Source organism: Sinocyclocheilus grahami, unplaced genomic scaffold (genome assembly GCF_001515645.1).
Source record: "Sinocyclocheilus grahami isolate Dianchi unplaced genomic scaffold, SAMN03320097.WGS_v1.1 scaffold67.1, whole genome shotgun sequence".
NCBI lineage: Eukaryota > Metazoa > Chordata > Actinopteri > Cypriniformes > Cyprinidae > Sinocyclocheilus > Sinocyclocheilus grahami.
The window spans coordinates 830,758-843,855 of record NW_015505246.1 but is presented as its reverse complement, the minus strand read 5'-3'; the positions used below and the strand labels follow the sequence as shown (position 1 = coordinate 843,855).

General features: G+C 36.8%; 1 protein-coding gene across 1 annotated transcript in view; it reads right to left on the bottom strand.

Moving 5' to 3' along the window:
• Nucleotides 1-4,293: 4,293 nt before the first annotated feature.
• Nucleotides 4,294-13,098, bottom strand: part of LOC107585136 (protein OS-9-like) — an 18,918-nt gene continuing 10,113 nt past the window's right edge. Inside the window, exons 11-15 of the mRNA XM_016272015.1 lie at nt 9,242-9,469; nt 8,918-9,152; nt 7,215-7,430; nt 6,460-6,569; nt 4,294-5,532 (exon numbers count right to left, since the gene is read on the bottom strand). Of these exons, the coding sequence (XP_016127501.1) occupies nt 5,395-5,532; nt 6,460-6,569; nt 7,215-7,430; nt 8,918-9,152; nt 9,242-9,469 (927 nt within the window). The 3' untranslated portion in view covers nt 4,294-5,394. The remainder of the gene's footprint in view (nt 5,533-6,459; nt 6,570-7,214; nt 7,431-8,917; nt 9,153-9,241; nt 9,470-13,098) is intronic.

The following is a 13,098-nucleotide window of genomic DNA, read 5'->3' as shown; positions in this document are numbered from 1 at the left end:
CTCAACTGTTCGCGTCACAACTAATACAAGACATACGGAAGCGCATTTGATTGGATGGATCGACTGTCAATCTTAGGCTGAACGATGATGTCATTTGAACGGCGGGTTATGATTGGACCACATGTATCCAACCGTGGAACACATTCCGGCAAGTGAAGGCAGGGAGCCAAACGAATCACGTCGAAAAAAGTTTGAAAGATTGTTATGTAAGGATAAAAGAAACTAGAATACTTTGATCTCCTGAGAGGCAAAGAATGCACTGGCATCTTCAGGACACCCCACAGAGGGGTGGTGCGGGAAACGCCTCTCTCACATATGCATCTGTGCCTTTTCACTCAAACTGGTCAAGAATATAATGTTCTAAATGAATGCAAATAAGATTTACAGTCATGTTTGGTTTCATTTGAATAGTTTCAGGGCAAGTGGTACAATGGTCTTAATCTTACTAAAAGATAATACAGATCCTAAGAGTTAAGAGAAACTTTGATCACCGTAGAGAGCAATCTCATGCAAATTACCTTTTGTTCTTATTGAGGTGTAGACCACCCAGGTCTGGGACCTGGCTTAATGCAAATTCCAATTGTTGGTACAGGCCTCCATTTGGAGGATGTATTTACTTGGTTTGGTATTTAAAGGACTGCAGCAAAAGGGTCAGCGCGATTCTGTAACGAGAATGCCCGTAGTACAGAGTATCTCCACATACTCTGATCGACATCAATTACGCCTAGCCTAGCCGGTTGAAATCCGGTGAAGGTTTGAGAGCGTTCAAGTCGTGTCGTGTCTGCTTCCTCAAATGCTTATGAGCACAACCCTATGCGAAAATTAACAATGTATAAGTAATTTTAATAACCTTTTTTTTTTTTTTTTTCAAATCAAGCATTATTAACTGATGTATAAATTATGTATACAAATAATCAATGTTATGTGATTTATTACTTATTGATTTATGCTTCTTATAATAATCCTAATCCTATATTCATATTCAAATACTGTGATTCATTTATGTTTATCTTTTACTTTGTTTGATTTATGTTCTTATGTGATATTTGTAGTATTCTCCAAAATTATGTATGTTATGCACATTTTATATGTTTGAAAGTTACATCTTCTATTGGTGTTCTGTTAGATATTGGACATCTTTCAACTACTGCCTGAGTAATGTTTCTCAGAATTAGTCATTAATGGTACTAGATGTTCTGTTCTAGAATCTGTTTTTTTTTTTGTAATATGTAAAATATGATATTTAAAACAAAGTGCTTATTTAGCTAAATTTGTTCTAAAGATGTGGAAACCATATCTAACCACACATCTATTTTTAACCACAACATTTGACTGGTCACCATGACCTAGCCCAGGGGTAGGCAAGTTCGGTCCTAGAGAGCCGCAGTCCTGCAGAGTTCAGCTCCAACCCTGAAAAAAAACTAACCTGCCTATAGCCTTAGTAATCCTGAAGACATTGATTAGCTTGTTCAGGTGTGTTTGATTAGGGTTGGAGCTGAACTCTGCAGGACTGCAGCTCTCTAGGACCGAACTTGCCTACCCCTGACCTAGCGGCTAACCTGATCTGTAGTCGATGTAACATGTGACATAATGAATAAGTCTATTTAACCTTTTCTTATTAGACATAAACACCAATTTGGGAGGATGTAAGTTTCCTGCATATTCCTTGTACCTACTCTGATTCTTAATTTTTTTTCACACTTTCCTTTACTTCTTTACTACTACTTCTCCCTTCTTCTGCTTTTCTTGCAATCCGCAGATATAGTTATTTTTTTTTTAGCTTTTCTTCTGACTTTCCCTACTTCATCTATTAGATACAATACTTTGGAACACTTTTCACTTGTTATAAATTATTGATCTAAATAATGCTTCTTTTAAAATGTATCTCTGATATAGGCATTTACTCAACTCCCTGGATCTCACTGCAGCAAGCTTTTCATTTGAAAGCTGTCAGAAACGGGGGTATATTTTGTAACGATTGTATATTAACTTTTATTTATATGAATATACTAGCTGTTGTTATATTATACTAACAATAAAATTGTGACCAGAATGAAAAGGCGTTTTGTCACAATGCTCAGAAGACACGAGGTGAGCTTGTAATTTGAATGTGTGCGACTTCAAGGCTACTTAACATTGTTTAAACCTATGAATTATTATTTTTATTGTAGACCACAGCATATCGTACATTTTATTTTTCAGTCATCGCTCCCACGCATGCATTTTTAACAGGTTTCTGAGAAACATTTCTTTAGTAGTACCAAAATGTACAATTGTGCATCTCGTGGTGACCTTTGAAAACCCAAAGCTGTTGTAAGCGAGTCTCTGAGCCACTGAAAATTTGACCAACAGTTTTGTTTAGTTTAGTTTTGATGTACTCTGCTTGACTGAAACCTTGCTCAAACCAAATGATTATATTGGTCTAAATGAGCCTACTCCACCAAGCTTCTGTTATAAGCATGAGCCCCATTGGATTGGTAGAGGTGGCGGTGTTGCAACAACAATAGGGATGCGCAACAGACTTCCGTATTCTGTTAACCGGGTCTCGTCGCTTCCGGTTCAAGCGTTTTGCATATGCTTCGTTAAATATGAAGCAGTTTTACTTAAGATGCCTTCAAAGTAGATACCAATGATGATCATAACCAATGTCCACCACATATGCGGACTGATATCTAAACGTTTTTTTAGTTTTATTCTTTTCACATTTAGATTTTATTCAATAGAAATGGAATAAAACGTCAACAATAAAAACAGCTAGCTGGTTTAACTGATTATCTTTAAAGTCCATAGATATAGCTATTATTTAATATGGCTGTTAACACGTTCTCCGACAAGCGGAAGCGATGAGACCCGTTTTCCAGGTTTGGTCAGGTGATGTTCGACATATACCCCTCGGGGTAGAAATAGCGGCCTGGGGGAGGGGGGTCCACCTCAGGAAAATACGGGATTAGTTTCCATTGTTATGCTGATGATACTAAACAAGATATGATCTCAACAAGACCAGATGAAACTTCTAAATTATCTAAGCTAACAGAATGTGTTAAAAATGTAAAAGATTGGATGACCAATAATTTTCTCCTATTAAATTCGGATAAGACAGATATTACTTATTGGACCAAAAAAAAACAGTACACAGAATCTCTTGGATTACAATTTGCAACTAGACGGATGCACGGTTACTTCCTCTACAGTCAACAATCTGGGTGTTATATTAGACAGCAAATTGTCTTGTTACAAAAACAGCATTCTTCCATCTTAGAAACATCGCCAAGCTACGAAACGTGTTACCTTTTTCTGATGCAGAAAAGCTAGTTCATGCACTCATGACCTCTAGACTGGACTATTGTAATGCACTGCTAGGTGGTTGTCCTGCATCTTCAATAAACAAGCTACAGGTAGTCCAAAATGCAGCGGCTAGAGTCCTTACCAGGTCAAGAAAATATGATCATATTACTCCAATTTTACAGTCTCTGCACTGGCTACCCATTAAGTTCTGTATCAGTTACAAAATATTATTACCGGTACTTACCTATAAGGCCCTTAATGGTTTAGCTGCATATCTAACTAGTCTTCTACCATGCTACAATCCATCACGCTCCCTAAGGTCGCAAAACTCTGGACTTTTGGTAGTACCTAGGATAGCAAAGTCCACTAAAGGACAGACACACTCTCTGTTCAAATCTGGATTAAAGACACATCTCTTTGGCCAAGCATTCAAATAATGCATCTCATAATCTTGTACTGCAGTTATATCTGATCAAATGCACATTATTATTCTTCAGCTTGGGTTGAACAAATCATTTTTGCTTGGTTAGAACAGCAGCGTAACTAGGAATTACACAAGCTTCAGTCTGGATCCAGAACACCTGAGAAGAGATGATGCCAACTCCTCAGAGGACCTCAGATGATGCCAACCCTGAAACAACACACAGAACTACCAAATTTTGCTAGAAGTTTGATTGCAACATATAATCATTGCTGTTAACGGTGTTCATCGTCTGTTTGATTATGTCATTAACTGATTTTTACCGTACATTTCTGCCATATGTACATCAACATGACAGTCACCACTGATAAGCTACTACTAAATATATTGTAGAAACTTAATTTCCTGTAAAGCTGCTTTGCAACGATTTGTATCGTGAAAAGCGCTATACAAATAAACTTGAATTGAACTGAACAAGTAGTCCCGCCCGGGCGCAAAACGTATGCCACCAGGTTCTGATTGGCTAACATGCATGGCCCGCTGTCATTCTTTTTCTTCTTTATTTGACTGTTTTCCAAATACAGGGGCTCTCACAGGGATAGTGCGATGACATCTCAAGACGTATTTTATTGGTATCTGTTTTTTATTTTTTTGATAAATTGCTTACTGCAGCTTTAACCACTCAATCCCTCACAAAAGGGCAAGTGTGCTTACATTAGAAAACAGAAACTGAAAGTATGCCTTAAATTATAACAAATCAAATGCTGTAGCAACATTATTTGCAACTGACTAAAGTATGATGATCATTCAAAACATTTACATCAAAAAGAGCCCTTGTCTGCTGGTGACATGAAAGCACTGGCTAAATGCAGTAGATTCCAAATGTTTGGCAACGGTTTTCGTCCAGGTTTTAAACTAACTTTGCATCTTATAACTGGGCTGTCTGCACAAACAAACTTGACAAAAAAGATGAATTGAGACAAAACTGAAGCAGTACACTAAATTATTTGCTTAGGCCAGGGTCAGGCTCAGAATTTGTTGGAGAAAGTAGCTTTAGACGTTTCCCACTGTTGTGAACCTGTGGCCAAACAATATTTGCAAAACAAAACATGAATTATGTGCCAGAAGAAAATAGTGGCAGGACACTGCTTCTATTTACATCACATTGGCTAATCTTTCATTCAACTTGCATCGTCAAGCTCTACCGCCATACTGTGGATATCAAAGGCATCCATTGAATCCAGATTTTCTGACATTCAAGAGCAACCAAGACAAAACAAAATCAATGTTTGTTCAAGGATGAGTAAATGTTAGTTCAGACTGTCTTTGCAAAACAAACTTTGATATGCATACTATCTGATATGTTGTCTGCATGTAAGAGAGAAGAAAGATCTGTCACAGCCTGTCACACACAGACAAAGAGCAACACAACTGAAATGTGTGTATTTGTATATTTGTTTAAAAAATCCAAGATTGAAATCAAGCAAGATATAAACCATTCACAGATGCTCATACAGGATAATCAGAATTCACGGCAGTGGACTGAACCCCTCACAGGGCTCACATGACTTAAACGGTCTGAGAGAGCAGTTTGGTTGCGATGCATGAGACGACCAGGCAGTTAATAGTTCAGAGAATGCTGGCTGCCCTTCTTGAGGTTAACAGTGCTTGAGAGAAGAGGAAAAGGCTCAAAAGTCTGCTTCATCAGAATCACTGTTTCCTGTGGACTGGCTCTCTTCCTGTTTTTCTCCCCAGACAAATTTGTAGTTATTCTCCAACTCTTGCTGCCTCTTCTGCTCTTTATACACTTCTTCCGTACCTCCTGTCTGCACACAAAAGAGTAAACACCAATTTATTTACCTGTTGAATCAGTGTAAGAAACTAGGACATTTTTCCTTAACAGACACTGAAATGTACAGTATATAGGGTGTTTATATTATAAGGGTCACATCACACATTCTTTAATTATTTAAAAAAAAATTTGCTTCTTAAATAGTAGTCATTAGGTCATGTCCTCCTTTTCTCTGCCCTGTTTTTTGCCGCTTTGCCTTTAATATTTGCCTTTAAATGCCACCTTCTAATATTTAAATGTGAACAATGGGTTTTTTGTTGGATCCAGTATAAAATTCTGTACAAAGCAAACTGTTCACAAAACAATCCATGCTGAAATCTGAAGTTTGTAATATTGGGATTCTTCAGAAAATATGCAAAAATTTCAGGTGCTAACAGCTAAAAACAGCACAAGATTTGACCAACTTTCCCACATTTTATGGTTATTATTAACTGTTAAGGTGTGGTCAGGTGTGAAATTTCACAGGCGATATTCAGTAATTTGCAGAAATCTGCAAAAAAACAATTCCCTGAATTTACTGCACTGACCATTGGAAAGCTGCTTGTTTTGAAAGTGACTTCTGTGTGAGCTGTGCTTCATGCATCGCCACACCATTTACAATGGACCTTCTTACCCTCCAAATTTGACTGAAATGTCACAAATGTGACCACATGATAAATAGTATCTATGAAGCTTTCTCTTTAGCACCTCACTGTGACCAGGTGGGCTAAGTTTTGGAATACCGAAGAGGTCTCACTGATGGGTAAATGTGAGCATGTCACGTTTTTTTTTATAGTACAATGAACTCTTATCTTAAAAGATGAAGAAAATGTGATTCTACGAATATGACTGCTTTAGTGAACTTGCAGGTAGGTGTTGCTTTTTACATGTTGCAGGTATAGTTGTGTGTATAGGTTCATACCAGAAGGTTGATGAGAAGCTCTCTAAATGATTTTGTATCCTCTTCAGTGAGCCACTGATCTCCCGCTTCCTCAGCTGTTTTACGGGTTAAAATCTTCACCTCAATCTTTCCTGAAAAACAGGCCCAGAAATCCTTAGTCAACACCCAAGTACATTAACATAACTATATTGTTAGTCTAACAATAGACAGAATAACAAAATTATTATTTTTCATTCCCATACACACAGTTGGTAGAAGAAATAAGTAGTGACAGAAATGATGCAGGCAGAGATGGTAATAAAGCCTGTGGAATTTAGGAAGGACAAACGAAATGCTGTCATACTCCAAAATTTTCACATTCTGTCAGCCTAAACATCATCTCTACTCCAAAACCAGCAAACCTGGAGCAACAGCCACCACCCTCTACTGACAAATGTGAGTGCACACAAATCCTATAATGTTGTTTTCGTTAAAAGCCATTCTTAAGGCTGAAAAATACCTCCTCCACCTTTCTCTGCAGCCACGCAAGCCAGCATCAAGGGAAAAACAAAATCACTGGCATCTAAAATAATTGTGAAACACGTATGTCTAGATGTGTTTTAGTGGAATAGAGTCAAAGTGAAGAACAGGAAACAAGTTACTCAGAGCAAAGTCCGGGCAGAAGAATAATTTAAGATTTCAGGATGAAATATAAAGTCTTCGCTCCACTCACAAAGACACACACACAGGGATATAAGAATACTTAGGTGTGTGTGTGTTAGTGTGTTCTGGCCTACCTTTGGCCTTGATGCCGGCTCTCTCTAGCTGCTCTTTGACCACTTCCTGAATCTGCTGCCACTGGGGGTCGCCCTCGCCCAGTTCCTTCACCTTCACACCCCCCTCATCATCATCATCATCGTTGCCCCCGGTAACCGCTCCTGCAGCCACACCTCCTCCCACCTTATACTTAGTCACCCTGACTTTTACCTGCTCGCCATTACTGCCCGCTTGGGCTTGGGTGATGAGAGACAGAGGGAAGGGGAGGTTACCGGCAGAGACGAAACTTCCCCCTCCCTATTTTAAGTATTATAGTCTCTCTCTAACAACATCAATGGCACAACAGTATGACACTGTGTAGTATTAGTGTAAGTGGTGACAATGATTTAGTATACAGATAAAGCATACAGTGGCCCCACAAAGTATTTGGACCATAGTTTGTTGAAAATAAATTAATGCAAGCGTTCAAAAGGTTGGTGTCAGTTTTTTTTACGTAAGGATACATTTAATTGTCAAAAGTGACAGTAAAAAAAACTATTTCAAATATATGCTGTTCTTTTGAACTCTCCATTAATCAAAGAAACCTGAAAAAATGTATTACAAAAATGTTTAAACAATTTTTAACATTGAAAATAATTCCAAATCAGCATATTAGAATGATTTGTGACCCAGGACCACAAAACCAGTCATAAGTAGCACGGGTATATTTGTAGCAATAGCCAACATGATACATTTTTCTTTTACGCCAAAAATTATTAGGATATTAAGTAAAGATCATGTTCCATGCAGATATTTTGTAAATTTCCTACTGTAAATCATATCAAAACTTAATTTTTGATTAGTAATATGCATTGCTAAGGACTTAATTTGGACAACTTTAAAGGTGATTTTCTCAATATTTTGATTTTTTTGCACCCTCGGATTCCAGATTTTCAAATAGTTGTATTTCGGCCAAATATTGTCCCTATCCTAACAAAACATACAGTATATCAATGGAAAGCTTATTTATTCAGATGATGTATAAATCTCAATTTCAAAAAATTTACCCTTATGACTGGTTATGTGGTCCAGGGTCAAAATTCTGAAGGATCACGTGAGACTGAAACTAGAGTAATGGCTTTTCCATCACAGGAATAAAATATATTTTAGAATATATTATAATAGAATATATTATAATAGAAAACAAAGATTTTAAATTATAATATAATTTCATAACATTACTTTTTTTTTTACTGTATTTTATCAAATAAATTTAGGTTTGGTGAGCATAAAATACTTCCTTCAAAACCATTTTTTTAAAAATCTTACAAACCCTGAATTTTTATACATTAATGTTATCATTAAAAATTAAGATAAAAATATTTGCAGCCAATAATTTGTCTTTGGGAGCAGTTAAAGGTTAAAATGGAGTAAAGTGAAAAGGTCTAGCATCATTTGTTTTCAGATTATTACTTTTCAGGGCCACTGTATAATGCAGATATATCCATCATACACACATTTATAGACATTATACTATATATGTATAGTATAATATTCTCAGAAGCAGATTCTGTGAATATTTACAGACATTATACTATATATGTATAGTATAATATGCTCAGAAGCAGGTACTGTGAATGCCTGGGTTGCAGAGACGGAAGTTACAAGCAATTTAATGAGCCATTCATTCTACCATCTGTTCATTCATGCACCTGTTCACTCAGCATCTGTTCTGTATATTTACCTGGTGTTTTGGGAACCAGGTTTGGGCTGCCAGGAGAAGGGCCTCCCTCTGTCTTATGCTGTGAGTGTGTGTTTTTATTCATGTCTGTATTTTTTTCTGTTTCTGGTTCACTCTCATGTCCAGTCTTGTCTTCAAGACGGTCCAAAAGTTTCCCCAGTGTGTTCTCTAGAGTTTGCGTAGCCTGAGTGCGATCAAACTCGCCCTTAAGACCTTCGTTCTCTAACTCCTGCTGAGTCTGGGAGATAAAACACAATAGAATTTATTCACTGCCAAGTCTTCTGGCTGATTTTTACATGAGCAGGCTGTAACAGTAATAACCCGTACTTCCTCTATGATGTTTTCGAACTCTTTCTGCATCTCTTCTTTTATCTCTTCTATCTTGGAGGAGGGAACGGACAGATCTGCCATTTCATCCTCAAACTCCTGCAGCAATCTTTCATCCTCATCCCCTTCCTCTACCTCCCTTCCTGCTGCCCTCTCCTCTCTTTTCTCCTCATCCTCTCTCTTCTGAGATGACTGTTGGCTCTCTTTTTCCAGTTCGGCTTTCCTGTTCTGAACATAGAGCACATAAATTAATGGTCAATCGATATGTGTTTTCAATGGGTGAGTGGCTTTTTACTTGACACAGTGTCTTCAAAACACTTTATGGCAGGATATTCTGAAAAACTTTATGCAATGACCATAGGCGATTTAGTTATTTTTGCCAATATTCTCCAGACGGCAAGATGTTGGCTGACAAATCAGCTTCTGTCAAAGCCTGTGCACAGATTCAAAAATACTTACTTTTTGGTTGCTTTCTCTGAGATGTTGTACAAATTTCATGAGGTCTGCAGGGTCTGTGATGATTTTAAAATTAAATTTTTCCTCTCCAAATACTAAACATAAAAAGAAAGATGAACAAAAAATGAAGAAAGTGCACTGTTCAAATTTAGGACTACTTGATTGATGCTATAATCGTAAATAGACTTAAACAAGGTCTATTTAAACTTCGATTAATTGTCTTACTGTCATTTTCATGTAATTGGCTGTCCTGAGGCTCCTCAGGGTTCTGTAAGACAGTTGTAATCCATGGCTATGATCAGTGCCCCCTCAAAAGGTTCATTAAACAAGCATAAAGGCAAAATAATTATGGTTTATATTATAGATTGAAGATATGCTTTAAATGATGCTGCACCTCTGAGTCAGGTGTGCTTGACTCTGTGCTGGCTGGTTTGGCAACTCCATCCCAGAAGTCCTTGTCCTCATGCTCTTCACTCACTGAGCCCACCTCAGCTACTTCACCCTCTGTTAACACAGAAACATGCACACACAAATGCCATACTGTTTGAATGCTGCACCGAAGCTGCTAACAAAACAAAGAGAGAAATCAACAAAAAAAAGAGAGAGAGAGAGAGAGAGAAAGTAAAACCAAGACCAAAAAAAGACTAACCTGGAGAAAATATAAATGTGTAATATAAATTAACAGTAATGTTAACATTAATATTATATATATATATATATATATAAATATGCACAAACAAGCATACACATTAACTATGTTTTATTAAAAGACGAGGATTAGAAAATAAACACTGTAATAGTCTTACAAACGTACAAACAAGACCTGAAAGCGCATGGCATCACTTCTCACCACCTCAATGTCACATTTACACAGCGCCACACAATGTATTAATTTGTAACTGCATGATTTAGGCTAGAGTCAGAGAGATTGTGGTTGGATAAACAAATCAAATCATTGCATACTGACCTTTTGTTTCTGTCTCTGAAAGTGGAGGCTCATCTGAATGGACTGCAGGGTTCTCATCTGTTTTGTCATCCTGCAATCCCTTGTTCTTGTCATCCTTGGACAGAATTTCATCTAGGTTCTTGAGCTCCTCCGAGATCTGCTCCACTTTACGTTTAGTGTCAGCTGAGTACAGAGAAAGAAGGAGAGATGGAAAGGGAAATGTCAATGAGCTAAAAATAATGCATCAATTAGTAGTAGGCTATGCGTCATTTTTCGTCGACGTGCAGAACACATGCAAACCACTAATCTACAGTGTCCACGGGCATGTTGCTGGTGTAACCCGCAGTACCACGGCAAAAGCCGAAGAAGAAACAGCTCGCATTATAGCCGTGACGGCGGCAAATAAATATCAAATCATTAAAACATTATTTAAAACTACAAAAAGGAGACAACAACGGAACAGGAGAAGATGGCATTCTTTCAATCTCAACAAGGACTTGTATCACGGCAGATCAACATTGTTTGTTGCGGACAACTACTGATATATAATGCTATGTAGTATAATAAATGATAAGACACTTGTTCTTTGCTTTGTTTTATTTTATAAAAGAAGATATAACATTAAAATATATTAAAGTGCACATAAACACACACAAAACTCAAGTACATATGGAGGGAGGGGTTCTAACAGACCAGTGAGGTGCAGAGGTGCACGTCAGGCTATGGCGTAGAGTGTGCGTCTATGCGTAGGCTACAGCGTAGGTTCAATGCAGAAGTATAAATTGGGCTTAATGATAGAGCTGTCTAATCTAATCAATCACTCTAATGTAATCTAATTAATTAGTTATGGAAAAAATAACGTGATAAGATAACAGAGATCACAAGAACTTAATATTGTGTTATATTTTAGACACAATATTTTCTGTTTTTGCTCAGTTTTGCTAAAGCAAATATTATCTTTTTAAAGCCACAGCAGAACTCTTGCGCTTCTCCCAGCATTATTTCTGAATGAATCCGCATTATGAACGAATCAGGTGAACTAATGATTCAATGGCCCATTCATAAAGAGAGCCATTTACTTAAAACCTGAATGAATCAGCCGTTTGAACGAATCTAATGAATGAATCAATGAATGAACAAATGACTCAATAACATTTACTGCCACCTACTGGCAGTATTAGTTTCTTATTTAGAGTATCATTGCATTAAAATTAATCGATTGACAGCCCCAATTTATATGGTTAAAAATCAAACTCTTCCTAAACCAGGGTTGCCAGGTTTTCACAACAAAACCTGCCCAATTGCTACTCAAAACAAGCCCAAACATGTTTTAGGGAAGATGTCCCGGTAAAAAACACATTCTAGTGGGGTAAAATACACGTTTTGGTGGGGTTCCCTAGGTAAAATTAGCTTTTTAGGGGCTAAATATCACGTTTTTGGGGTCACTTATAGCGGCGAACATGAAAAACAACCCGCGGCAACAGTGTTAAAGTAGCCCAATTCTGCGGGAAAACCGCGGACTTGGCAACACTGTTCTAAACTCTGATTAATCTTCTGAAGGTCTTTTAAATCTGAATGCTTATCATGTAAGCAATTCTAAGCCAATTGGCACAAAGTTCCTCTACAGCACTATAAAAAAAGCTAGCAACTTTTATAATGAACTGAGTTACAATGTTCTGGGCTTTACCTGCTCTCGTAATTAGCAAATTACATATATATATATATATATAAATATATTAGGGGTTGCACAGACTAATCGACTTCAATGCTCTGCCATGACACTTTAAGCTTGACGTCGACTAGTCGCTGGTCATATAGAGGGCGCAACAGGATAAGAAATCTTTGAAGGACTTCCACATTTACGCCATTTTCAAACAGTTAAAATGACAAATAAATCTGCATTTATTTGATCAGAAATACAGAAAAACAGTAATATTGTGAAATATTATTGCAATTTAAAATAATGGTTTTCTATCGTAATATACTTTAAAATAGAATTTATTCCTGTGATGCACAGCTAAATTTTCAGTATCATTACTCTAGTCTTCAGTGTCACACATGATCCTTCAGAAATCATTCTAACATGCTAATTCATAATCAATGATGGATGCAGTTGTGCTGCTTAATATTTTTTTGAAACCTGTGACACTTTTGTCAGGATTTTTTGAGGAATAAAAATTTAAAAAGAACAGCATTTATTTAAAATAGAAATATGGAATAATAATACTGAAAATTCAGCTTTTCATCACAGGAATAAATTCAATTTTAAAAGTATATTAAGATAGAAAACAGTTATTTTAAATTGCAATAATATTTCACAATATTACAGTTTTTTTCTGTATTTGTGATCAAATAAATTCAGCCTTGATGAGCAGAAACAATAAAAATCCTACTGATCCCAAACTTTTGAGCAGCAGTGTATATATATATATATATATATATATATATTAGGGCT